Source organism: Quercus robur, chromosome 3 (genome assembly GCF_932294415.1).
Source record: "Quercus robur chromosome 3, dhQueRobu3.1, whole genome shotgun sequence".
NCBI lineage: Eukaryota > Viridiplantae > Streptophyta > Magnoliopsida > Fagales > Fagaceae > Quercus > Quercus robur.
The window spans coordinates 58,562,771-58,589,667 of record NC_065536.1 but is presented as its reverse complement, the minus strand read 5'-3'; the positions used below and the strand labels follow the sequence as shown (position 1 = coordinate 58,589,667).

The 26,897-nt window shown below is 33.1% G+C and overlaps 2 protein-coding genes and 1 pseudogene across 7 annotated transcripts in view; 1 reads left to right on the top strand and 2 right to left on the bottom strand.

The window, feature by feature from the left end:
- LOC126718585 (uncharacterized) overlaps positions 1 to 26,897 on the top strand; it is a 42,275-nt gene that overhangs the window by 10,772 nt on the left and 4,606 nt on the right. The window lies entirely within an intron of this gene.
- Positions 11,068 to 16,795, bottom strand: LOC126718588 (F-box/LRR-repeat protein At2g40920-like). 6 transcript variants are annotated; one of them, XM_050420883.1, is made up of 4 exons: positions 15,504 to 16,795; positions 11,778 to 14,134; positions 11,556 to 11,683; positions 11,068 to 11,332 (listed from the first exon to the last, which is right to left on the bottom strand). In XM_050420883.1, exon 1 carries the CDS (start codon positions 16,711 to 16,713, stop codon positions 15,607 to 15,609), a length of 1,107 nt encoding a protein of 368 aa, XP_050276840.1. In that variant the 5' UTR covers positions 16,714 to 16,795; the 3' UTR covers positions 11,068 to 11,332; positions 11,556 to 11,683; positions 11,778 to 14,134; positions 15,504 to 15,606. The 6 variants fall into 6 exon arrangements, with proteins under 6 accessions (XP_050276840.1, XP_050276838.1, XP_050276839.1 ...); XM_050420881.1 differs by having other exon boundaries at positions 11,068 to 11,316; XM_050420882.1 differs by having other exon boundaries at positions 11,068 to 11,683; positions 11,778 to 11,987; positions 14,082 to 14,134.
- LOC126719853 (DEAD-box ATP-dependent RNA helicase 22-like) lies at positions 17,920 to 25,940 on the bottom strand (annotated as a pseudogene).

Here is a 26,897-nt window from a genome sequence, read left to right as displayed (position 1 = left end):
TTGAGGACCACCCGAATAAACCCATTCAGGCAAACCGATAATTTCAACCTTCTTGAAACAATGTCCCTCCGTATTATAGAAAAGCAGCCACGCAGGGCTCTTACTCAAAGAAAGCGGCTTTAGCAATATCTCCCCGTTGGGATAGTCCCAATAGGAACAGGTTGACCACAGTCGCTCCACTCAAATGGAAAGAGTATAGTCTTCATAACCCACACATGATTGTGCTACCAAGGCCAAGCACCCATCAAGCTCAACTAACCGTTCAAATTCCAAACGGAACGATGCAGAGTTTTTTTTTTTTTTTGAAGTCATGGGGAAGTGGGATAAGTCTAAAATTCTCATCTTTGAGAACAAAAGCCACAATGGATCTGCAACCGCTTCTCAAACGCATCAACCACATACCTAATTGCTGCTGCCGCCGCCACCGCCGCCGCCAGTCTCTCTCTATCTCGTTCAAGAGGCAGGATAGGTTTTGGATTGAGTTGAGGTTGAGAAGCCTACATCTCTTTTTTACTTTTCCTTCGTCTCTTTCTTTTTCCTCTTCTTTTTCTTTTATTTATTTTTTTTATCTTGAAAAAAAAAATTGTCAATTTTTACATTTACATTTTCATTCTCACATGGGTCTTGCCCCTCTTAACCCAAAAAAAAATGGGTCTTGCCCCTAAGTAGACATGGCAAGGGTCGGGTTCAAGTCCGGTTAAACGAGTTGTAGGTTAAAATTGGTCATTTTAAGCGAATTAAAAAAATGTTCGGGTTAATCAGGTTGCAAGTCAATCAGGTTGACCTGTATTTTCCACATAATTTTTTTTTTTGTTTTTATAAAGAAAACATGTATTTGCCATTTAGAAAATCATGTAGCACATTACTTGATGTAAAATGTAATACTTTGAATTTATCACTTATACCAAAAAGGAACTCAGTTAAACTTATTAATACTTATTAAATAATTTTAAAATTATACAAATCCTAACATTGCTATATAAAACAAAATAACACAAAGATAAGTAAATCAAATATACAAATTTTATTTCTACACAATATCAATATCCCAAAATATAAAACAAAATTACAAATGACTTATTGGATAACTCATTTGACAAAGAATAAAAACATATAAGAAATTTACAATCTTGAAAATTAATTTTATAATCTATTATCAATTGTGGTTAAAACTCTATTTTAATTTGAGATTTACATTAAAGTTTGATTGTTTACTTATTTATATATGGTCTCTTTAATAAATATCATATCGTATTAAAAGACTTGGTCAATTAGTTCAAATGATTTCACTTTTCAATCCTCATGGGCCCTACCCATGTCTTTAGAGATTTTAGGGTTTAAAAGTTTCTCATAACATGGATGGGTTCAACATCTTTTAAATAAAGTTCATAACATACTCATGGTCTTGGTCTTTGTTGCTTTTGTTTTGTTTTGTTTTGTTTTTTTTTTTTTAATTTTGGTCTAAAATTTAGGGTATGTTATGACTTCATAGCACATTTTCCTCCTCCATAGTTTTTAGTATACTTATGGTCTTGAGCTTATCATTTGAAAATATTTTTATTTTAGGCCCAAAACTTAGGGCATACCATGGGTTTGTGAATCAGCTCTCATTTTTTATTTTTCATTTTTTTTCTTTTTCCAAAATTTTCTCCTTTTTTTTCTTTCTAAAAAACTCTTCTTCCAATTTTTTTTAATAAAAAACCTTCTTCTTGAAAAATAATTTCTTTGCAAAAGATTTTTTTATTATTATTTTCTTGAATAATTTTTCTTTGCAAAAAATTTATAAAAAAAATTATTTTCTTCAAAAATTATTTACAAAAGATTTTTTTCATGAAAATATTTTTCTTTGCAAAAGATTTTTATCTTTAATTTATTTTTGGAACTTTTTTCTTTTGGGTTAAACCAAACACATGCAAATGGGCTTTCTTATAAATTGGGTATATGGTTGTTCTATGTGTGGGTAAAACCTTCATACTAAAATTTAAGATCAATAAGTCACTCACAACTAGGGGATATGCTCAAACTAAGGGTGTAAATGGACCTGAGTGATCAATATCCATTATAGGCAATGACACAAATTGTAAGTCGGTAGGGTAAACTTTAGAAAGCCTCATCCCTAATGGAGCTATATTTTTCTCACTCACCTCTAACCTGGAGTATCATAGGGTTAAAAACCCCTACAAGTGTATGAAAAGAAAATTAAAATAGATTGGACTTCATTAATAAATTTTTTATTTAATTATGGTCAAACATATGTCCAAGTCTAACTCACCATGCCCATTAAAGTTGCCACTGAGTGCACTGCCTTGCACTTGTGGGTTGCATGACCCGCTTTCTCTTTTCTTTAGAAGTGGCCACCAGATTTAGGTCCAATAACCAAAATGGAGGTCTACGTTTCAAAAACTAGGTCTAGAGTTAAGATCCATGGATGAAAAAGTATTAAACATCCAACCCCGCTCGGCCCATGGCCCATGGGCCAGCTTCTACTAATGTTGCTAGGCCCCATTTAATTAATGATATTATTAACTAAGCTCAAAATCTAATCATACAATTAAATCAATTAAAAGCTCAGACACAAGAAAATATCAAATCAAATCACAATATAGAAGGAAGCAAATTCAAATAAATTAATCAAATCAAATCAATTGTTTACCACCTAATTAATCAACGATTAAATCAAACAAAATCAAATCATGCATTTATAAGAAAACAAAACATGTCAAATATTTTATGAAGAAGACAAGAGAGTAAATCACGGCAAGAAATTAATGTTTTCTAACCTAAAAAGGGTCAAGAAGAACAACCAGACATTGAAAATATCGAACAATCAAGACAAATATTAGGCCTTTTCTAGGTCAAGCGGTGTATACAAGTTTTCGGGCCTACGTACACACCTTCAACCATGCAAGCGCATATAGACATAGAAACCCAAATCCAGAATTGTTTCACATATATTCAAATTCGCATATCCTTTAATCAATTCAGCTCTTCATTAAGAACAAAGAGACAAATCAAAATCTATTCATAAACATAATTGAGAACATAGTAAAATAAAACAAACAAATCTAGAATCGCTTCACATATATTCAAATTCACATATCCTTTAATCAATTCAGCTCTTCATTAAGAACAAATAAACAAATCAAAATCTATTACTAAACATAATTGAGAACAAAGTAAAATCAAACGAACAATTCCTAAACATGCATTGGATCTAACAATATTAAAGAACAATAAAATACAAACAAAGTATATTCATTGATTCATATGATTTTTAACATGTTCATTTAACCATTTATTTAAAACACATCATTGCACAACATTTCAAAGGCGTCTAAATCAAATCTCAATTCTAAACATGCATAAAAACTCAAATCTACATAAGAACTACAAACCACAAAGCAAAACATGTTAATATTCACATATTTATCAACATATTTATACTTGAAAAGAATTGAACACAAATAACTAAGACAAAATAGAACAAAAACAAATAGTAAGAATGTATAAGATATAAATCTAATTAAAAGCAAAAAGAACACAAATTACAAAGCCTAAATTAAGGAAGAGCAATAGAAAGGGACTCACCTTACTTATGGATCACAAGTTTGAAGTATTTAATCGGCTCCTTAGTGCCTACACAACAAAATCAAATGAGATTTAAAGGGATTAAAGGACTTAATAGCTCTTTGTTAGTCACAACTCAAAAATAAGAAAGGATTCTTGAAAGGATTTGAAAGTTTTTTTTTAATGAAGATCAAAAGTAGTTTCTGTCTAAGTGAGAAATAGAGTGGTTTTGAAGAACTAAAAACATGTGTGGTGTGCAAAAGATTAAAGAAGAAAAGCGTTTTTGGAAGAAAAGTAGTGAAAAAGACTCTCTCTCTCTCTCTCTCTCTCTCTCTCTCTCTCTCTCTCTCTCTCTCTCTCTCTCTCTCTCTCTCTCTCTCTCTCGGAATGGAGTCATAAAGGGATATTAATAGGCTTAAACTAGGGTTTTTAGGAGTCTTTTAGAGCGCACTAGAGGTTCCAAGACGTCCTCCACCCCCTGCGGCGATGAAGATTTAAGTGATTAAGGAGCTAAATATAGAAGTTTGGTGACCTGGAAATGAAGCTACATATGCAAGTTGGAGCTTGCATACGCAAGCTCGCTTAAAACCTTGAAGCTCAAGATGTACACTTTCCAATGCAAAAAGATTCATTCAAAAATTATTTGCGGTTCAAAAGTTATGGTCAAAACAATGAGTATATGTCACTTTTTTAGCATTATTTTCAAAGTGATTTTGAGAACTTCTAAATTGTGATTACTTCCGAACTATCAAGATAACTTCAATTACCCTTTGTTGATATATTTCAAACTCATCATGTGTGCCAAAGACTAAAGGTTATGAACCAGTACAAAATATGGTGTCTATAGTAGTGATCACGATTGTTATTGTTGCTTCAACAATCATTGTGGTTCCTATAAAAAAAAAAAAACAATCATTGTGGTCCTTCTTGTTGCTTTGGCAGACTTGTGTGTTGCTTCAGTAACTCAAGTTGGTCCTTAAATTTTATCTATTTAGGTTGTTTCTTGCCTCTAGATTTGTGAATTTGTGGTTTTTCCATCTTTTTTATAATAAAAATAGTAGATTTGTGGTTGCATTTTTTGTATTTGTGGCGGTGATTTTTAAGAAAGAAAAATGAGTTTTTTTTTTTTTGAGAAACAAACACACACATACCTAAGGCCTTTGCAAGAAGTGTATCAAAAAGTATTTGATTTATCACATTTTAACCTACTTTTCAAAAAAAAAAAAAAGACTTAATCTAACCTCTTCCTCAAAGGAGGGCAACGGTGTCACCGACGGTAGCTAGGGCTTGGGTTTGTTCAATCACTCTCTCCCCTTCTCTCTTTCATGGCTTTGTGGATCAGATTGCAAATGAGTTTTAATTTGGATTAGATTGTCATTTTTTAATAAAAAGAAATGCCAAGTCACTAAAAAAATGACATTTCGTTAACCACGTAAATAATGCTACTAATAAAATGACTTATCTATATATATATATATATATATATATAAAACCGAAATTTTTGAAGTTCCCACAATTTTCCACGTTATCACTATTTTCTTTTTCTTTTTCTTTTTCTTTTTGCTTTTAAATCTTATCAAGTATTACAATAGTTTAGTTTAAATAAAACTCTATTAGATATATGTTTCAAAAGCTTGAAAATATATAAAACCGAAACTTTTGAAACTCCCACAATTTTCTACGTCATCACTATTTTATTTTTCTTTTTCTTTTTCTTTTTCTTTTTATTTTAGATTCTTTTTATTTTTGCTTTTAAATCTTATCAAGTATTACAATAGTCTAGTTTAAATAAAACTCTATTAGATATATGTTTCAAAAACTTGAAAATTCTATTTCAACTAAAATTCTATAACAAAAATTTTCACAAATATAAACTTCTTTAAATAAAACTCTATTAGATATATATATATATATATATATATAACCGAAACTTTTGAAACTTCCACAATTTTCCACGTCATCACTATTTTCTTTTCTTTTTTTCTTTTTTTTTAGATTCTTTTTATTTTTGGTTTTATATCTTATCAAGTATTACAATAGTTTAGTTTAAATAAAACTCTATTAGATATATGTTTCAAAAGCTTGAAAATTCTATTTCTATATATAAAACCGAAACTTTTGAAACTCCCACAATTTTCCACGTCATCACTATTTTCTTTTTCTTTTTCTTTTTATTTTAGATTCTTTTTATTTTTGCTTTTATATCTTATCAAGTATTACAATAGTTTAGTTTAAATAAAACTCTATTAGATATATGTTTCAAAAGTTTGAAAATTCTATTTCAACTAAAATTCTATAATAAAAATTTTCACAAATATAAACTTCTTTAAATAAAACTCTATTAGATATATATATATATATATATATATATAAAACCGAAACTTTTGAAACTCCCACAATTTTCCATGTCATCACTATTTTCTTTTTTTTTTAAGATTCTTTTTACTTTTGGTTTTATATCTTATCAAGTATTACAATAGTTTAGTTTAAATAAAACTCTATTAGATATATTTTTCAAAAGCTTGAAAATTCTATTTTAACTAAAATTCTATAACAAAAATTTTCACAAATATAAACTTCTGTCAAGGTCGAAACCCTTCATACTCACTCAAATTTTCACAAAGAAAACACACATATCAAATTGAAGCCATAGTAGGAAGCAAGTTGATTCTTCAATGAGAACAAATCCTGAAGTACAAAGGCCACCTAATCACTTTTAGTTTTGAACTCGATTGTCTTATTAACAACAAAGTCTATGAATTGCAGTGATGGACAGCTGTCCACAAATAACATCCACGCAAGGGCTTGATGTTCTTCTTAATTATCTCGTATAATTCTAGGAATTATTTTATTTAATATTTTTTGGAATTAATATATTTACATGATTGGCATAGCAGACAACATAAAAACAATTTTCTGTCATTTATGTTGCCTTTTACATAACCCTAAATCAATGTTGAAAGGTTGTGTTTTACAACCATCTGATCTTGGTAACCAAACCCTGTACCTATGATTGTTTATGATTATTTTTGTTCATTGTTTGTAGTTTAAACCCATTAAAACTTATTGCTTGATGGTATTTCATTGTTTTTTTCCCCTTTACTTTTTCTTTCAAGGTTGCTAGGAACACAACCTAACATGTGATTTTTTTTTTTCATTGTTTAAAGTTTAGACCCATTAAAATTTAAAACTTTTTACTTTATAGGTTCAAACAATGACTTCTTTATCAAATTGTAACATAAATTGAAGTTATACAAGAGAAATTTATGCAATAATGTAGTTTCTTAATCAATTTAAAATTTTAAATCATTTTAGTTTATCATATAAAGAGGTAGGTTCCCGTGCATAGCACGAGTTAGCGACTAGTATTGCTTATTTTGAAACCAATTGTGCTCTCTTGAAACTTGAGATATCAATGACACACACATGGTAAGTTTGAGGGACCAATATTCTAGGTTTTTTTTTTTTTTTTTTTGGATATCAACGATCAATATGGTTTTAACGATGGCTACCTCGGTTCGGGTTTTTTTTTTTTTTTTTCCTCTTTGGCAGTGATGGTTTTGTTGTGTGGTGCTGAGTGGTGTAACATTAATGGTTGGGCGGTGGTGGTTTCACTGGTTTGCAATATAGTTATTGATTTTTTTTTATTTTTTATTTTTTATTGCTAGTGTGTATGAAAAAATAGTATTATTTTAATTTATTTTATTTTTAAATAAAGAATGTCATGGAGAACGTATTGTAAAGTTATGTAAAATAAATAAAGTGACTTTCCAGTTAGCTAGGTTTTTTTTTTTATTTTTTTATTTTTTATTATTATCTCGCATACGTGAGTTGAACGTTGTTATAGACACTAGCCTGATCACACGCGCTTTGCACGTGTAATGAGGTTTTTTTTTTTTTTTTTTTTTTTTTGGTTTAGTGAAAACATTTGGATTAGTGCTATTTTATAGCAACCAAAAAAAAAGTTCTTTATTTATTTTTTTATTTTTCATTTTGAGAATCTAATTTATAAATGGATAAAGTAATTTAATAATCAACGGGAGAAGGACCTTAATTTTTTAGGCAATGTTTTAGTGGGAGTTAAAATTGTATTTTTACCGGATTGTCCTTTAGTTTTGTCTCTCCTTAAACATAGGGGTGTAAGGGCATATTTGAACCAAAAAATGAGGAATCCAAAGAGGGGAAGCCTCTTAAATAATAAAATGGATGATGTAACTTTGGATTGATATCATTTTGTAGGACAACAGTATTTGCATCAACTTAGAATTCTGAATTCATGCAGCCCAAGTTCTTAAAGGAGGTGAGTGTTTTCTTCCTTCAGCTCTAGAGTGAAGTGTCATTCTTTCAAACATCAAGAGAGGAGAGTGTAATTACCCCACACACACACACCCAAAAAAAAAGGTAAATAATTGAAATATCATTAGATATGCTGACTTCCTCAAAAACTTGTCAAGTCTTAAACTAACAGTCAATTTCAAAACAATATTCATGCCACCAATGCAATGTCCTGATATTTTGAAGCAGCACACAAGTTCGGTCTAATCTATTGAACTCAAGTTCAAGTTTTTAAAAACCTAGTTAAAATCATAAAATAGAAAAGATAATAATGCATTAGACATAATCCATAGAACCTAAGTAAATTAGGATAGATAATGAAAATTACCAACACTACTAAAATATATGATTGTCTAGCTAAAAAGGAGAATAACAAAATAAAATAAAATTAGTCCAGCACTAAAAGTTCTGGATCACCTGCACTGCAAATCTCTGATTCCATCATAGCCCTTAAATTCAGGGTTCCATCTCCCTCCAAGAAACCTCTGAAACTTGTCTCCAGGGGTCGACTTATGTGTGTTAGACCATCCTCAACTGAGAGCAGTGCCGGAACTGGTGATCCCTAGTTACTCACATCCCAATGCACAGTTTCTGGCATAACATAGCCATTCCTTTTAAATTTCTCCCTCATTGCTTCATAGTTACTGCTCCAGCCACAAACACAAGAGCTACAACAGCCTTCATATTGCCAAATCTCTCTAAAAGCAAGGCCTGTACCATCAAACACAAAAACCCTTTTACTCATATCCTGTTTGCTCACATTCAAGTCGATTGCAGTTTCCAAAATTTTATCCAAGAATGATATTAGCCGCAGGCTCCATGCCTCCTTTGTTTAGTATCGTTATCATCTCCTTTTGGGCTCACAACATTATTTAGTCTACAAAAATTTATCCTTGATCCAAGATCATCCCCTTCGATGCTCACAATCTCAGAATTATCACCATACCTAAGGAGCTTTCCCTTCCAAGGGTTTGCAAGAGTTCAGAAGTCATCAATGTAAAGCCACAGCAGAATCCATGTGTGCAGTCATTCATATTAAAAGTTGAAATGCAGTTGACAAATTTGCCATTCTTAGAGAAAGTATCTAGCATTATTTTCCATTGCCGTTCACCAACTTCAAGACCATTAACATACTGAAGAATAGTCCATCCAATTACACTAGAAACAATAGCTAAGGTTTATCTTGCTGCTTCAGGGAAAGAAAGCTAATGACATGTCATATTTATGACGCTGCGACGGGGAATCAATGGATTACCTTCTTCTTCATTGTAAGTTTTCTCATGCCTTGCTGTGTGAAAGCTTTTGCATTGTTTGGGATCCAGTGGGTAATGTCGAGGTCAGCTCCTTTTTCTTTATATGGAGACATTGGTTTGGAAAGCGTCTTTCAACCATTTGGAATATGGTCTTGGCATGTTTAATGTGGTTAGTTTGGCAGGAACACAATGCCCGCATTTTTGAAGACAAGGAGAGAACATTAGATCATCTAAAATCTCTCATCTTTGGTGCTCTATTTCAGTGGGCTTGTATTTAGGGGTGTACGAATTGTATTTCTTTATCTGAATTCTTAGTCTCTATTTCCTTTAGTTCTTGATTATATTGTATTTGTTTCTCGTTTATAGTGTTCACCATCGTGAACATGATGTTCAATTTTTTTCAATAAAAATCTTATTACCTATTAAAAAAAAATGTCATATTTCTGAGAGGACAATCCATAAGGACTTTAAGATAAAATTTTTAATACAATTGTGTGATTTTGGGTTACTACCATTGCAGTAAATTATTTTGTTTACAGCTCATGATACTAAGAGGAAGCTGGGGATGGCACAGTTGGGCTGCTATTAGTAGCAATGACACCAAAAAACAGAGAAGGCAGCAAAAAGAACCTAGCAGAGCTAACGTGAAAATAATTTGTATATAAGATTTGATATCAAAAGAGCGGCACTTCATTTGAGAGAGCCAGAAGCATTCCTTTTGCCTGCGATTAAGATTAATACTAGCCGTATATTCACGCGATGCGTGAGAATATATAAATATTATGTAATGAGGTGATTTGTTGTATGTTTGATAAATATATTTTTAAGGTAAACCGCATTCTTCTAACTTATGTTGTAGTGTGTTATATTTGCTTAATATACAACTAAACTTTATAAATTTTAAATTTATTATCTCGGAGATTATCAAAATAATAAAAACTTATTACAAAATTACAATGTTATTTTAACCAAAATTAAAATAAAACCAAAGGAAAAAAAAGATAGAATTTATAATAATTTATTAGTCAAACAATTGGTAGGTATATTCAAATTCATAACCATGTAAATTGCGTCTTAATATAAACTGACAACAATAGTAACATTTATAAGAATCCAATAGTATTACCATCACAGATTGATAGGTAACCATGATCAAGAAAAAAATATTGACAAATAAAAAGAAAGGGATTAAATAAAAGGTACAATGTCATTTCAATTCTCTATTCATGTATATGCAAGTTTGTGCGTCCACATTACAGAATTACCCTGTAAATATAGGTGTATGTACTACTACTACTATCTTTCTTCCTCAGTTGATATAGGCCAATAATAAGACAACATAATGAGTTGAATGGGATGGTTTTCAAGAGACTTCACGCCTTAGATTGATCCTCAACAACAGAAGATTTAATGTTACAGTAAAAACTACTTCACTAGGGTGGGAAAAGGTTTAATATAGCCACTGCCTTGGATCTAAAGTCTAACTTTACAAGGATCTATTACTAAGAACACTACCAAAGACAAACAATAGCTTAGATCTTCAATCTCCAAATGTCTGGTGTTTTGTGAGAATGTGAGGTTCAGCAAATAATAAAGTACATAATAAAACAGATTACATGCAAAAGACAAGTCTCGAGGTGTTCCAAGATCATCATTAAGACTCAGCACTAACAAATGGTGACCATTTGAAATATAATAGAGCAAAGAGAGATAATAGAGAATCAGAAACGACCAATAAGCCTATTAGCCATCTTTAAATGACTAGTTGGTCATGTTAGATTAGACTTTGTGTAATTCTGTTAAGACATTTTTCTGTACACAAAGTTTCTTGTTTTCAATAAAACTATAAATTAATATATATACACACACACACACACACACACACACACACACACCCACACACATATATAAATTAAAAAAGATCAAGTTAGATTACATTGCAAAATTGTTCTGAAATGTAATAAGGAAATCACATTATATTTTACCAAGTTCATTTTTGGAAAGACACTTAGAAGTCAAAAGTAGCCTCAAAGAAGCAGAGTAAGTTAACTGATTTAGCATGCTATTTTCTTGCCCAGAATTAGGAATCTTGAAATTTTTACATGTGCCAAAGTAGCCAGAATAACTCCATTAGGGGGAAGTTGCAGAGCACTCCAAATGCCTATAAGAAACAACAGCTTGATTTGACGACAAATATTAGATTAAGGCATCAATCATGAATTCTTCTATGGAATATCATGATTATCATTATACATTGTGTTTAAACATTCACCCTATCATATGCTTCTTATAAAATAATATCTAATCCAAAAACAAGACATGACTTTTTCTTTTTTTTACCATTTCATACACAGATCTGCATGGAGTAGCACGAAGACTGCTTTTTAGGAGAACACTCACCTATGGGGAAGCAAATTTGGGCCCTTGGGAAAAATCATATGCCAACTTTCATTATTAGGCATCCACAATAATGGTTGGAGCTGTTGTTCATCACTTACTCTGAAGGGTATATGCATCCCATTTTGGAACTGCAAGATAAAGCTATTTAGAATACAGAATATGATCGTACCAAGGCAACACATCAGGACTAAAATTCTCACACTAGTTAAAGTCATTCTTTACCTGACTACTGCATTCTAATGACATAAGTTGCTTCTTTTGTAGTTTTTCCTACTAAACAAAGATAGAAGGGATTAGTGTCTATAGAACTGTTGATGATAAAGAGCAGATATCCTGGCATGTTTATGGCTGGCTATGAGTTGCTCTTGTTACTTGGCTCCACCTTAATTGATGTCATATCAATTCTCCATTCACGTATTTGAGTTCGTCCGTCTACATTACATTGTAGAACTACCATGTAAATGTAGGTAAATGTAGGTATATGTACCATATTTCTTACTCAGTTAATATAGGTGAATAACACATTACAATAAGAAGACAACATAATGAGTTGAATGGTTGGGTTTTCAAGAGACTGCACACAATAGATTGATTCTCAACAACAAATGATTTAATGTTACTGTAGGAGTGTGGTTCCAATAAGTTCAATCGGTAAAATCTCTTGTCGTCAAATAAAAGATTTGTGGTTCAAACTCCCACTTACACCAAAATCTAATTGGTGTTTTAGTCTGATGATAGAGTGATATTATCATGAAAATGATGCCATAGATTAGGTTTTTGTAGCTTATTTGCAAGGACGAGGAGGAAAATAGCTTTACGCAAATAAGCTACCAAATTATAAGCTAACAAAGCACAACTTGTGGAAATTAGGACATAATGCCTAGGGGTGGCAATTCTTGTTCACGAGTTGGGTTCATATCAAGTCAACTCATGAGTATTCGACTATATACGTAAACACTAATTCGACTTGTTTATTAAAAGGGTCAAGATTCCTCAAACCTAATATGACTCATTTAATTAAACAGGTCAGACGGGTCAAACAGGTTCTATGGATTAAACACTAACCCAACTCATTTCTTAAACGGGTCAGTTATGTCAACCTGAATATGACATGAACCCATTAAACCTCGACTCATAACCTGCTAATTTCGTGTCATGTCGTGTTAGTTTCGTGGGTCGTGTCCAATTTTGCCACCCATAATAATGCCCTTCCCTTCCTACTTATTAACTCATGTTGAATTCGTCAAAAGAGGCATGAAGGTACATACAAAGTATGTGTTGTCCGATAAGAATAATAAAGACATTAATCATTTATTGCTTTATTGTAATTTAGCGAGAACATTTTGGCTTGTATCTAAATTGACTTTAAGTGTAGTGTTGTGTCGTGTAATTTCGTGTCATGTCGTGTCATTTTCGTGGGTCGTGTCCAAGTTTGCCACCCATAATAATGCCCTTCCCTTCCTACTTATTAACTCATGTTGAATTCGTCAAAAGAGGCATGAAGGTACATACAAAGTATGTGTTGTCCGATAAGAATAATAAAGACATTAATCATTTATTGCTTCATTGTAATTTAGTGAGGGCAGTTTGGCTTGTATCTAAACTGACTTTAAGTACAAGTCTTCTACAGCAAAGTTCCATAAAACAATGGTTTGAGACTTGAGAATCTTGTTACATGAAGCACAATAACCTTAAGTACCATTTGATGACAATGCAAATATCATTATTGCAATGGTCCATATGTAAGAAAGAATAGAGACCAGGCTTTATTTGAAGGAAGTCAAGGAACAACTATATTCTAGTAGATTTTAATTTGCAGGTATGCTAAAGAGCTTATGGGAGACCAAAGCAACAATGCAAGTAAGACAACTGAGTTTCTGGTCTGCTGTCAAATTAGTTGGAGACAGCAATGTGGACTGTGACATCAGAAGGCTTAAGTCTCAAGGGACAAAAGCTATGTTTTATGTTGTCCACCCAAAAATTCTCAATGAATAAAGGCAACGAGATATGCTACCTAATTACTCCCTCACAAACTTGTCAAGTTCTTTAACTAAGTGTCAATTTCAAACCTATTTGCATGCCTCCAATGCAAAGTCTTGATTTTTTTTTTTTGATAGGTAATAAGACTTTTATTGAAAAAATTTGAACATCATGTTCACGATGGTGAACACTTTGAACAATGAAACAAATACAAGAAGATCAAGAGCTAAAGGAAATAGAAACTGAAAAATTAGCTACAGTAATATAGTTCGTACACCCCCCAAATACGAGCCCAAAGAAACAGAGTACGAAAAAGTAAACATTTTAAATGTTCCAAAGTTCTCGCCTTGTCTTAAAAAATGCGGGCATTACGTTCCTGCCAGACTCACCACATTAAACATGCCAGGACCATGTTCCAAATGATAGAAAGATGCTTTCCAAACTAGTTTCTCTAAATAAATAAAAAAGATTTCACTGACCTTGGCATTACCCATTGAATCTCAAACACTGCAAAAACTTCACATCATAAGGCATGAGAGAACTTACAATGAAGAAGAAGGTGGTCCACTGATTCCCCATTGCAACGACACAAACAACACCTATTAACCAAAAACTAACCTTTCTCAATAAGGTTATCAATAGTGAGTATCCCATCATTAGCTACTGTTCATAATCTATTGAAGCTACATGAGTTTAGACATAATCTATTGAACTCCAATGAAATTCACTTGATTCATCCAAAAAATAACACACTTTAGGTCTTGGGGTTTTGAATACTAGAGGTTAGGGAACAGTAGTAGCATCACACTAGAGAAATATTGCCTTTTCAATTAGTTCATTGACTTGGCATTCGCCTGTGCGTTGTTGTAGTTGCAGTCAAATATATTCTTCCATTGAAATTCTTCAATGTAAAAATAATTGTAAATTTCTAATCAAATTCATCTTGTATGAATTTAAAAACCTTATTGCATTTTCAGTCAATTCTTCATATATATATATATATATATAACAACCCTGGTTAATCATTTCAAATTAACACAATAAAACTCAATTATACCAAATAAAATATAATGGAAAATTCTCAATTTGTTCTTGTCCACAAATTTCTAGCGATTTTATTTACAACTTAGAACTCTTCTAAGTAATATCTAATACATTAAGGCAATATACTAGGGAACAACATTAAAAACTAATTTTAAGGACTTTGCTTTCACATGAAGAGAATCACAATTGAGAATTCATCTTTCTTCTTGTAATACTCACTATCTGAGGGAATTTAAACCCTCACCCACCAGCCCATACTTGTGAGGGCAGAAAATGCGCCATTTAGTCAAAGCCATTGGCTTCTTCTATATCAAATTCAACACAAGTTAGCCATTTAGTCAAAGCCATTGGCTTCTTCTGTATCAAATTCAACACAAGTTACACCGACCAAATTCTTGAATTCATGCTTAACATAAGAAAAAGAAAAATGATAGCCACTTCACCCTCTCAAGTGCAACATAGGAAATAAAGATAACCACTACAATTGTTTTTTTTTTTTTATAAGTAAAGATAATCACTACAATTGTTATTATAGGAAAGAAAGATAACCACTACAATAGTGAAACCAAGAAGCACTTATTAAGATTCTATGTGGTGCATGTAAGTGTCATAACTCATAATGTGTCTTTGATAATGTCAATGAACTCTAACTCAAATGATATTTCTACTAATAAGAAGATGAAGGTTAGATGCATAACTTGTCAGTAAAATAAAATAAAAAACAATATTAGGACTAAAAGCTTGACGATGCTTGTTGTATGCTACTGACAACATCAATTCTCATTGTTATCCATGGCGAAACTAGACGTATCTAATTTGGTTAGTAAGTTCTGCTAAACCATAAGAAGAACTCATCTTTAAAGCTAAGAAAAAGCACAATAAATACACCCCACATAGCTAAGGAAAAGCACAATAAATACACACCATATTATATCAAATGGGCCTTTTACATAGAACGCTCCATCATACTCAACCCTCTGCTGCTCTCATGCAAATCTCAAATTTGAGGCCATTTCCTAGACCTTCACTAGCCCTCATAAACAGAAACGGTTGTGTTAATTCCAGAACAACTTGAATAAACCCATTCAGGTAAGCCAGTTATATCAACCATCTTGAAATCTTGTCCCTCCATATCATAGAACATCACCCCGCCAGTATAATTAAGCGCCTTAAGTATTATCTCCCCAGAGGGAACAGTCCCAATAGGAAAAAGTTCCCAATCCCCCCAATAAAATGGAACATAAAATTCCTCCTTAACCCATACATGATTGTGGTAATCCTTTAGTATCCACAACTGCAAAATGGGATCATCATCGCGATTACCATATTTGTATTTGTCAGCTACCAAAGCCAAGCATCCACCAAGTTCAATTAATCGATTAAGTGGCAGTATAAAGTTTTGAGCTTTGTAGTCATGGGGACGTGGGATTAGTCTAAATTCCTCGTCTTTAAGATCAAAAGCCACAATAGAATTCCCATACTGTGGTAGCCAATGTATTACACCATTAATACACACACTCTTCCCAACACTCATATACTTGACAGAATGAAAAGGCAGCTCAGGATTTATCTTTACCTTTCTCCACGAACCGTTGCTGCTGCAGCCTAGTGTCAAAACCGTGCACACCATTTGAGTAACTCTAGGATATGGTTCTGGAATAGCAACTGTCCATTTAAGTCGTAACACTTTGTGGGTTTTGGTTAAAGGGTCGAAGCCAAAATGTGTATCAACGGACAAAGTAGCGGTATCTGTATCAGGAGTGAGTGAATGAGGATCAAGGGGAAGAGTTAGTGTTTGTTGGGTGGAAGGGTTATAGGTGAGAATAGGGGTGTGACTGGAATGGGGATAGCCATTGGGGTGAAGGAGAAAAAAGGGGTTGAGATATTGAGAAATTTTGAGATCCTTGGGATGGAACAAACGGAGTGTGGGTGTGAGGAGTGAGGTGGGTTTGGATCCCAGAGAGAGTGTTTGATGGATTATTGGGATGGAGAACAAGTGTTGTAGGAATGTGTCTCTGTTGAAGGTAGAAATTAGGAAGTGGTGGGTGGTATCGGATTTGGATGTGGATGTACATAGTTGACGAAAACGCAAAGATTGGCAGGCACTTCTGATTCTCAAACGCATCAAGGACATCGCTGCTTCCCGCCGTCACACACGCTCTCTCTCTCTCTCTCTCTCGCTCTCAATCAACAAGACGGGTCTTGTTAAATTATTATTATTATTTTTATATTTATAGTCAGATCTCTTACCTAATGGTGTTTGGACAGGAGCTAAAGGCTATTCACAATGGTCATGGGTTTGGATTGGCATAGGATGAGATATTATTCAACCTGGTCCAAACTCTTAAGAAAGTTGAGGGTTTTTTTTTTCCCAGTAAAGATACGAGAAAAAAAAAAAAAAAAAAAAAAAAATCTTATCAAAGGCACATGTGGCTTAAAAAAACACACGTATCTAGCCAAGAGGGTAGGGAGGAAATGGGAATCGGCCAGGCTTATGGTTCACTTATAAGAGTATTGACATTAGCCTGTATATAATAGAAATATGTGTAAAATTTATACAATTTTGTTTAAAAATAACTCACATCTATAATAATTGTGTAAATTTACACTTATACTATTCATTTTTATATTTAGTTGTTTATTCTTTCTTTACTCAAGCATGAAAGAAGAAAGTAGATGGTGATTATTGTATGTAAAGGAAAATAAACCATTTCTTTAAAAAAAAAAGATTGATATTTTTAATGAAATGTAATGTAAAATAAATAATTTAATGTAAAATGCTTTGAAAAGTAGGTATGTAAAAAAAAAAAAAAAAAAAAAATGTTTTTATACAGAAATAGATAGAAATTTTTATACAACCTGACGCGAATGCTCATATAAAAAGCAAATGTCACTTTGATACTGACCTTGCTTGAATTAATAGGAAGTCTACAATTAGGTGTATTTTACCATTTTTATATAAATGTACAAATATTTTTCCTTTTTCCTTTTTACAATTATATAATTTTGTTTTCCTACTTAGATTTACTCTAATGGCATGGAGTCGGTAAAGTGACTCTTAATTGTTTAGTGACCACTCATTAAAAAAATTAATGTTTATCAATTTCCACTCTAATGTATCAGAATCAGTAAAAGTACACATAGTTGCTTAATAAGTGCTTGGAGCTTACTCTCATGATTTAAAAAGCTCTTTTGATGTCTGTCATTGCTATGAAACCTAGCATTAGTACTTATCAGGAAAAGAAAAGAAAAAAAACTAGCATTAGCAGGCTTTCAGTCCTGTGAAAAACGAACCAGATACATGATGGAGGAATAGCTAATTTCATAAAAAGAGATGCAACTAAATAACATGTGAGACATTTGGTATGTCAACACCACGTGCAGCAGCATCAGTGCACACAAGAATACCACCTTTCTCTTTGAGATCAGTTGAGCTCTGGGAACGTTCCTCCAAGGAGACATCCTGATGGTAACAGTAACATTGAATGCCAGCTTTCAACAATATATTGCCACTGCTTCTGCAGCCTCAACAGTATTTGCAAACACCATGGTTCGGCATTCAGTAGCTTTAGATTTAAAACCTTGATTCACAGCATTTATGAGTTCATCCGCCTGAGTCTCAGTTGTAACTTCAATCCACCTCTGCTTCAATCTGAAATGGAATTGAATCAATAATCACCAACTCTTATGAATTTCCACATGCATCATAACACCAAAGAGGTTATTTAGCAGAATACTTTTTCTTTTCTTTTTTATGACGGCAAGCCTCTTCAAGGCAGGGCTATGTTGTGTACACCCCCCCACCCACCAAAGAAAGTTAACTCCAGATAAAAAGAAAACCGTGAGTTCCCTAAGTCTTTACTAGATAAAAAGGTCGTGCTATTTGGCTAGAACTGGAACGTAAGAAGATATATCTCAACATAAATCACCGGAGTTGCATTTTTTTTCCCCACCTGAAGTATTATTTGAGGTTAAATTCCCTCCCCTGACGCCTCCCATTCTTAATCGACACTAATTTCCATGAGCTAAGCACATGATAATGGCTGTACACCTATGGGGCTCCACCCAACAAACATGCAAGGCCTCACCTGAAATTCTACACTAATGATTGGCAATGCGATCAAGCTATTATTAAATCATTTGCCAAATTGCCAATGAGTTGGCTAAGGATCTGCTAAAGTGGAAGATATCATAATTTTGACCCACATAGTTCAGGAGCGATGGGTATGTATCACAAATTTCATATATATGCCCTGCCTATCCCTCTCAATTCTATTATCCAATATTTCGTTATTAGTTATTACGCAAAAAAATTAATAATGCTCATCTACAGAATACTTCAATGTACCAAGCAAGGGATTAAATTGTCATTTACTGGCCCTGAAGTGGTCCAAAATTTATAATCTGAACTCATGCCCACTGATAGCTTTTAGGCATTGACAATGTGAATCAAAAGGATCACCATGGAAATATAGATGTAGACGTATATGCATACATATATGAACATGGTGCATGGAGTAAACATCTCCAACCATGTGTATGATTTCGCCATTTCATGTGTTATGGCACCATAATATAATTCTTTTGCATGGTTGTAAACAGCCTTATAGTGGGCTAAATGTAAGTGACTGAACTGGCATTTAGCAATTGTTGTTAAGATAAGTCATTAGATCACCATACACTTACTCTTTATAGGAAGAGTCCTAAATAGTACATACTATAATTAATATACATACTATAATTTATATATATACACACACACACACACATTGCATTGTGATACCGAAAATTTTCCATTGAGCCAGCAGTAATCCTAATATTTCACCATGTGTTACTAGCAAGGGGGAAAAGAATATCACTAGAGAAAATAGTAGGCAACCAGAAATAGATGGGGCACCTGGGTTGTGACAATGGACGTAGTTTCCACTGACCCAATTGGCATCTGTAAACATCTATTTCAACACTGCCCCAGCAGTTTTCTTTCCATTTACTGTAAGCATGGCTGCAACGCAAATGTACCGTTTACTGCTCTCATAATTTTTTCTCACTCTCCTCAAGTCTTTTGTTTTATTAGACCCACCTTCAACATCCTCTGCTAAGTCATCAACATGAACATCCTCAGAATTTTCCTCCCCTTCTGATATGATGTCAGTTTGCAGGTCCTCCTTATCCTCTAAAGTAGAGTGTGATGAAGGTTCAGACTCCAATTCCACTGGTAACTCAGATACAGATTCTTTTTACTGAGACAGTAGCTTTTCATCAAAACGGAGCGTGTTTAATAGACAGATAACTTTATTCTGGAAGCCCCCACAAAGAAGCATATCTGCCTCATCTAACACCTGCAAGTTATAGTAAATAGATATGTTACTTATAAATAATGTGATCTCTCCTATGTTATCTTTCTGCCAAATCAGATTTGGGATTATTGAGATAAACAACATAATTACGCAAAGTTAGTTACACAAAAAGCATACCACATATTTTACCCCACGCATAAACTCCAAACAACGGCGTTTATCTGGGTCAATATTATTCAAGAGAGCAGATGGTGTCTACACAAGAATATCAGGCTCGTTAACGGGCCATCCCCGCTGTCAAAGTTTCTTATTTGTGAGAACCAAAAAATCTTAAAATGTCTACAGACATACCCCAAAGAAAACTGAACCCAAATCCCTTCAATTAACACACTATGCATGTAAAGGCTTATTAGCCCATATCCATCACAAGAACAATTTGCAAATAAAGCACCTGCCCATCACAGACAGCTGCTTTATGTAACGGTTTACCATCATCGCCACAAAGACATTCACCATCCGCACCACCTGGTCACAAAGCAGCACATTTGGGCAAAGAATAAGAAAAATCCTCTGGGATTGGATTGATTCTTGATCAGAAACAGTAGTTACAGAATCATCATGTGCAGAGCAGAGCATATTGATCAGGGGAATCAAATATCCTTGTTTTTTTACCACTACCGGTCTCTGCAGCTACAACCACATCCTTCCCCGAAAGTGTAACTGGCACATAAGCAGCCTATATTTCAAATAAAAATATCTTAATAACAACCCTCACTAAACTCATAAATAATAAACGCACAAGGATTTGGATTTCAATCTTTAGTTTTAAATGACTTGAATAAAATATGAAATGATAGAATTTTCTTCATTGATGAAATTTGTGAAGGGATTGAGCTTTATCAATGTGTTGATTTGAAATGATTAAGTGTAAAATGTCATTTCATATCCGTAATATCAAGTATTTTTCTTTAGCAAAATCTCAAAACCTTACCTCATCATGTGCTGTTAAATTTATATCAATCAATTTATACTACTGAAAACCAAATGGAACCTAAGAATTACAAAGAGAGATCCAAAACAAAGCCTTTAAAAAGTCTAGTATAGAATTTTTCACTTATTAAGCACAGCATTAGCCAAAGTTTTCATCTTTTCCCCTCAAAAAACAAAACCCACAATTCTAAATTTGTTGTTTTTCCCTCTTTGCCTTTCATTTCTCCGCAAACAATCAAAAAGAAAACATTGACATTCATGCTATATTTCAACGGACGACTGAACAAGGCCAGGGTGTGTCTGTGTACCTGAACCAGAATGCCGGCATTATAGAGAGAGTCTGAGAAAGCATATCGGACACCCCGAGGGATACCCACGACACGTCTTCATCAGCATAAAACGTGTCAGTGTCAGTTCCCTTCCTTCCTGCAGCTGCGGTGGCGGAAGCAAAAGGTCTAGCTCTGCTTGGGTATGGTTTAGATTTACTTCATTTCGTCAATTTGTCATGCTTAGTTGTCTGTTAAGTGTCAAATTAATCAAAAACAACTTCAAACAAACATAGAAGGTTTAAAATCAAATTAATACAAATTTAGAGAAGGGTGTGCAAATATGTTGTTGTGCCAATTTGGTAAAGTATAGTACTGTTGTGTAGTAAATTGACATTAGGAGGCAAATAAAAAAATTGAAACTTTAAAGAACAAAATCAAAATTACTCCAAATTTTAGGGGTTAATTTGTAATTAGAAAATAAAATACCATCATTTTCGGTTACAAGTTACTATGTACAAAAGTCACTTGGCTTAGCTTAAAAAAAAAAAAAAAAAAAAAGTCACTTGGCTTGTAGTTGTCGGAGAAGCAAAGAGACTGATAGCAATGGCGCCAAAGACAACGAAAAACAAAAGTACCCCTCAAGACCCAGATGGGATTTTGGCAGGAATGGTTGTTTTCTTAGTCCAAAATGGAGTTCAGCCTCGCCGACTACAGGTTCTAACTCCATCCACCTTTGCACTTAGTTTTATCATATGATCAAACAAAACTTTTACAGATCTTAGGTGTTCTGCATTAGCTTCTCCAATTATATTCTAACCCATACATAAACTGCATTTATTTTCATTCTCTTTGAGAAAGTTAACATTAATTTTGTTGTATTGGTCAATGCAAGAATTTTATTGTAACTAAGGAATTTGTACCTCAGTTTTGCCCATATATCACAAACCCCACCTAGCTACACAATATTTATTTGCATTTAAATCTTTCTGTCTCTCTTTTTTTGTGGGGTATATAAAGATTAGGAGGCAGAAACTGGCGCAAATGGGGCCTGCAATAGAAGAGCGCTTATCCAAAAGGGTCACTCATCTATTTGCTATGAACTCAGAAGCTCTTCTCAAACAAGTGGCCGCTGAACGCTTGGAACGCTTTAAGGGAGTAAGTCTCAGTTCTTGTCTCTCTGTTTGAGCATGATCTTCATTTTGAATGATGGTTTACATATTCCTACATTGTTGTATCATTTAATTTAATATGGGCTTGCTTACAAGTTTGACATATAACTTTAAGTCTAATTATATTGTTTAAAATTTTATTACTTCCATTCAGTTTCTTAGTTAGAGTTCATGATTAATATTTTTACTGGAGGACCAAATTAGCAGCTAAATTTGCTTGCTAAGATTGAAGTTTGAATGCGATTTGCTGTTTGCTTAAGGGGATTTTTTTTTAATATGGGGCCCACCAAAATATGCTCGAAAGCCCAAAAAACTGGCCTTTTTGTGCTTGCAAAATGCACACAAGTGTGCTTAAAATCATAGCAGCTGACAAAGATTGTAATCAAAGTGGTGTACAGTGTACTTTACCTCTATGTTATCTTATGTTGGACTCTTGTTTAGTTGAGTTTAATGACCCACCTCAATTATGGGAAATCAGTTATGGTCTAAGGAGTTACACTTAAACTACTACATTGCCTACGTTAAAATCCTCAGAGGCTGTTTTTCAGGAACATGGAATATAAAGGACATGTCATGGCAAGACTCTCTAGTTAGGTATAGGCCGAGTTCAACATTCAACTCCATAGGACTTCTCTATCAAGTAGTTTCTGATAAATTATTTTGACTTGTTTCTTGAGAAAATTTGATAATTTTGTTAGATTATATTTTTTGTCTTCATATATCATATTCATCTATGTACTATCACTTTTTGCAGAGGGCTCTCCTTTATCAGTGGCTAGAGGACAGCTTGAGATTAGGAGAAGGTATCTGAGGATTTGTACAATATTAAAGTGGACCGAGAAGGAGATAAAGGAGATAAAGGAGAAGGTATCTGGGATTTCCTTGGCTTGAACCACACGAAGGGAATCTGTGAACTCTGAATAGTTTGCATAAGCATGCTGTACATAAGAGTTACCATGCTTGGTTTTGCACCATTATAAACAGAAACCTCCCTCACTCCTTTGTTGGCTGAGAGTTTTTTGGCATGCTTTCCTTGTGAATTATGATATAACAACAGGTCAGAAAAAGAGGGATTTTTCTTTGGCATGCTAGCCTTGTAAGCGATGTATTTCAAACAAAGGGATCCAAGTAAAAACAGTGATGTCACTACAGGGTTGAGCTTTCACTTTGGTCCTCAATTTCCGCTGCATGATAATTTTTTTTAGCACTAGAAATATATGGCAAGGAAAGGATTAGAGGGAACTGGGAAGAAAGGGTGAGGGTGAATAACAAAGAAAGAAGAAACCATCCACGTGATATGATAATGAACCGGTGGTTAGATAGCCAACTTGTCAATGGGATGGATACCTACAAAAACAAAGACTGCCTTGGGTGGCACTAGTGTGGCATTGGTTTAAGCATTGTCATGCCTAAGTTAGTGATGATCTGACCAAAAAACAGTTTTAGGAGGATTTATGCACTTAAATTCAATTAAATTATGTGGGTTTAGAAAATTCAAGCATTGTTAAATCCAAACTGTATAAATTATATACTTCATCCGTTGGATTTTATTTCTCTGAATAAATGAATTCATTTAGCAGAAACAAGAAAGAAACAAACAAAAGCAAAGAGGAATCGGTATGTCTTACTGTTTGATAGAAACCAAAGAGGTTAACGGGGAGATGGTTGGAAGCTCGCATGCAAAACAAGAGGCAACGTTATGAGCTACAAAATTAAATTCCTGCAAACAGAGAAAAAATCTCAGTCCACAAAAAGGTTGGTGATATTAGTAGCGTCGTCTAATGGTATTATTAATATTTACCTAAAGTCATCAGTGAGTCTTGTTTCATAAAAAAAAAAAAAAAAAAGTCATGAGTGACTCTATCACGTGGGTTTTAATTAACTTTGTATATTAGAATCACCCCGGCCCGTCTTACCTAATTATTTTTTTTTTAAATTGATTAATATCATGGCTCAATAATAAAAGATGATTCATCATCATGAAGTATAGCCTGTACACCTACATATATAGCAAAAAATAAATAATAATTGGTATCATTTATATGATATCTAAAAGTTTAAGCCTAATATTTATTGTTACTATACTCATTTTGAGCCATATCTTTTTTTTTTTTTTTTTTTTTTTTTTTTTTGAGAAGCCATTTTGAGCCATATCAGTGTAGCATTTTACTTCAGTTGGTCCACTAGAGTCCATTCATTTTATTTCGGTCCACTTCGGTCCATTTGAACTATTGAAGTCCATTTCAGTTTACTTTGGCCCACTCGGTCCAATTTGGTCCATTTGTTTCATTTTGGTCCATTCAATCCACTTCGGTGATGCATTGTGACTCTAGGAGGCGAGATTTGTGTGAAAAGAAGAGATGTTTCATTGACAATTATATCACATTCTCAACATAATGTTGGTAGGTTTTTGATTTGGTCCATTCAATATCCACTTTGGTGATGTATTATGAGGAAATGTTTGTGTAAAAAGAGGAACTACTTCATTGTCAACTATGTCACACTCTTAATGTAATGTTGATAAGTTCTTAATAAAATTACATTTTACCATTTTATTCTCTCATTTTACTATTTTACTATTCCAAAATTTTACATGTAATGTTGATAAGTTCTTACTGTCTACCGGTCTCTGCAGCCACAACCACATCCTTTCCCGAAAGTATAGCTGGTACACAAGCAGCCTATATTTCAAATAGAAATATCTTAATAACAACCCTCACTAAACTCATAAAAAATAAATGCACAAGGATTTGGATTTCAATCTTTAGTTTTAAATGACTTGAATAAAGAATAAAGTATGAAATGATTGGATTTTCTTTATTAATGAAATTTATGAAGGAATTTGAGCATTATCAATATGTGGATTTGAAATGACTAAGTGTAAAATGTCATTTCATATCCATAATATCATGTGTTTTTCTTTAGCAAAATCTCAAAACTTTACATCATCACGTGTTGTTAAATTTATATCAATCAATTTATACTACTGAAAACCAAATGGAACCTAAGAACTACAAAGAGAGATCCAATACAAAGCCTTTAACAAGTCTAGTATAGAAAGTTTCGCTTATTAAACACCGTATTTGTCAAAATTTTCATCTTTTCCCCTCAAAAAACAAAACCCACAATTCTAAATTCGTTTTTTTTCCCTCTTTGCCTTGCATTTCTCCGAAAACAATCAAAAACAAAACATTGACATTCCTGCTATAATTCAACAAATGAGTGAACAAGGCCAGGATGAGTGTGTGTGGCTACCTGAACCAGAGAGGGCCTATCGATGCCGGCACTATAGAGAGCCTGAGAGAGCTTATCAGACACCCCCAGGGATGCCCACGACACGTCTTCATCGGCGAAAAACGTGTCAGTTCCCTTCCTTTCCGCAGCAGCGGTGGTAGTAGCCAAAGGTCTAGCTTGTCTTTGGCGAGGTGGGTTCAGGCAAGAGAAGCTGACCCTGGGCAAAGAAAATGAAGGGCATGAAGGAAGTAATGGTAGTGGTGGTGAAGGTGAAGGTGAAGGGTTAGAGAGAAGAAGAGAGTATGAGCGTTTGAAATGGGAAAAGAATTTAGTAGGAGGAGGTGAGAGTTTGTGGAGGTAAAGCAGTGAAGCTGAGCGATTGAGAAGCCTCTGGGTTTTCACTTATTTTGTGGGATTGGAATGGGGTTTAGAGAATTGCAGAGGAAGGGATACGGGGTTTTTTAGTTTAGGGTTTAAGCATAAACCCTTGCCATTGTCTATTACTCTATTGTGACTGAATAATAATAATAAAATTAATAATAAATATATTATTTTGTTTTCAAAACTTTACTAAATATTTGTTTTTTATTTTTAAACTTTAAAAAGTACTTTGTTGGTTTTTAAAGGGGTGTTTGGTATACCATTTCAAACAATAATTTTCAATTTTTAAAGAATATTACATGTATTTTCACACACTTTTTCACTCACACGTATTTCTACATATATTTTCAAACAACAAAATACATGTTTTTAAGTGCATGTATCAAACACCCCTAAACAATTGAAATGTTGATTTTTTTTCTAAACTATTAAAAATGTTTTTCTTTTGCGTCCTTAAATTTTACTAAAAGTTTATTTTTCGTTTTTAAACTATTGAAATTTTTTCTTTTTTATCCTTATTTTCTCTAAATTATTTATAATAAATAAATAAAAATAAAAAACTCTTTACAAAGTGTGAGATAAAAAAAATAATTTAAAGATAAAAAATAAAATTTTAGTAAAATTTAGACATCAAAATAATATTTTAACCACAAAAAAAGTTCACACTCCAAAACTCACCTTTTAAATTTCACTATTTTTCATTTTAATTATCTAAAAATTTGCATTCTTTCGTTTTAGTTTTTTAAGTTTCAAAACTCCACAATTCCGTTACCATTTGAAACCCCCCAAACAGCGTCATTTTGCCCTTAATTTAGTATTTAATAATTAATATTCCTATCTTCACAGTCAAAAAAAAAAAAAAAAAAAATATATATATATATATATATTATTTATTAATTAACTTATTAAAAAACGTTAATTTTAAAAAAAAAAAAAAAAAAAAAAAAAAAAAAAAAAAAAACCAACCCTAGAGTGAAA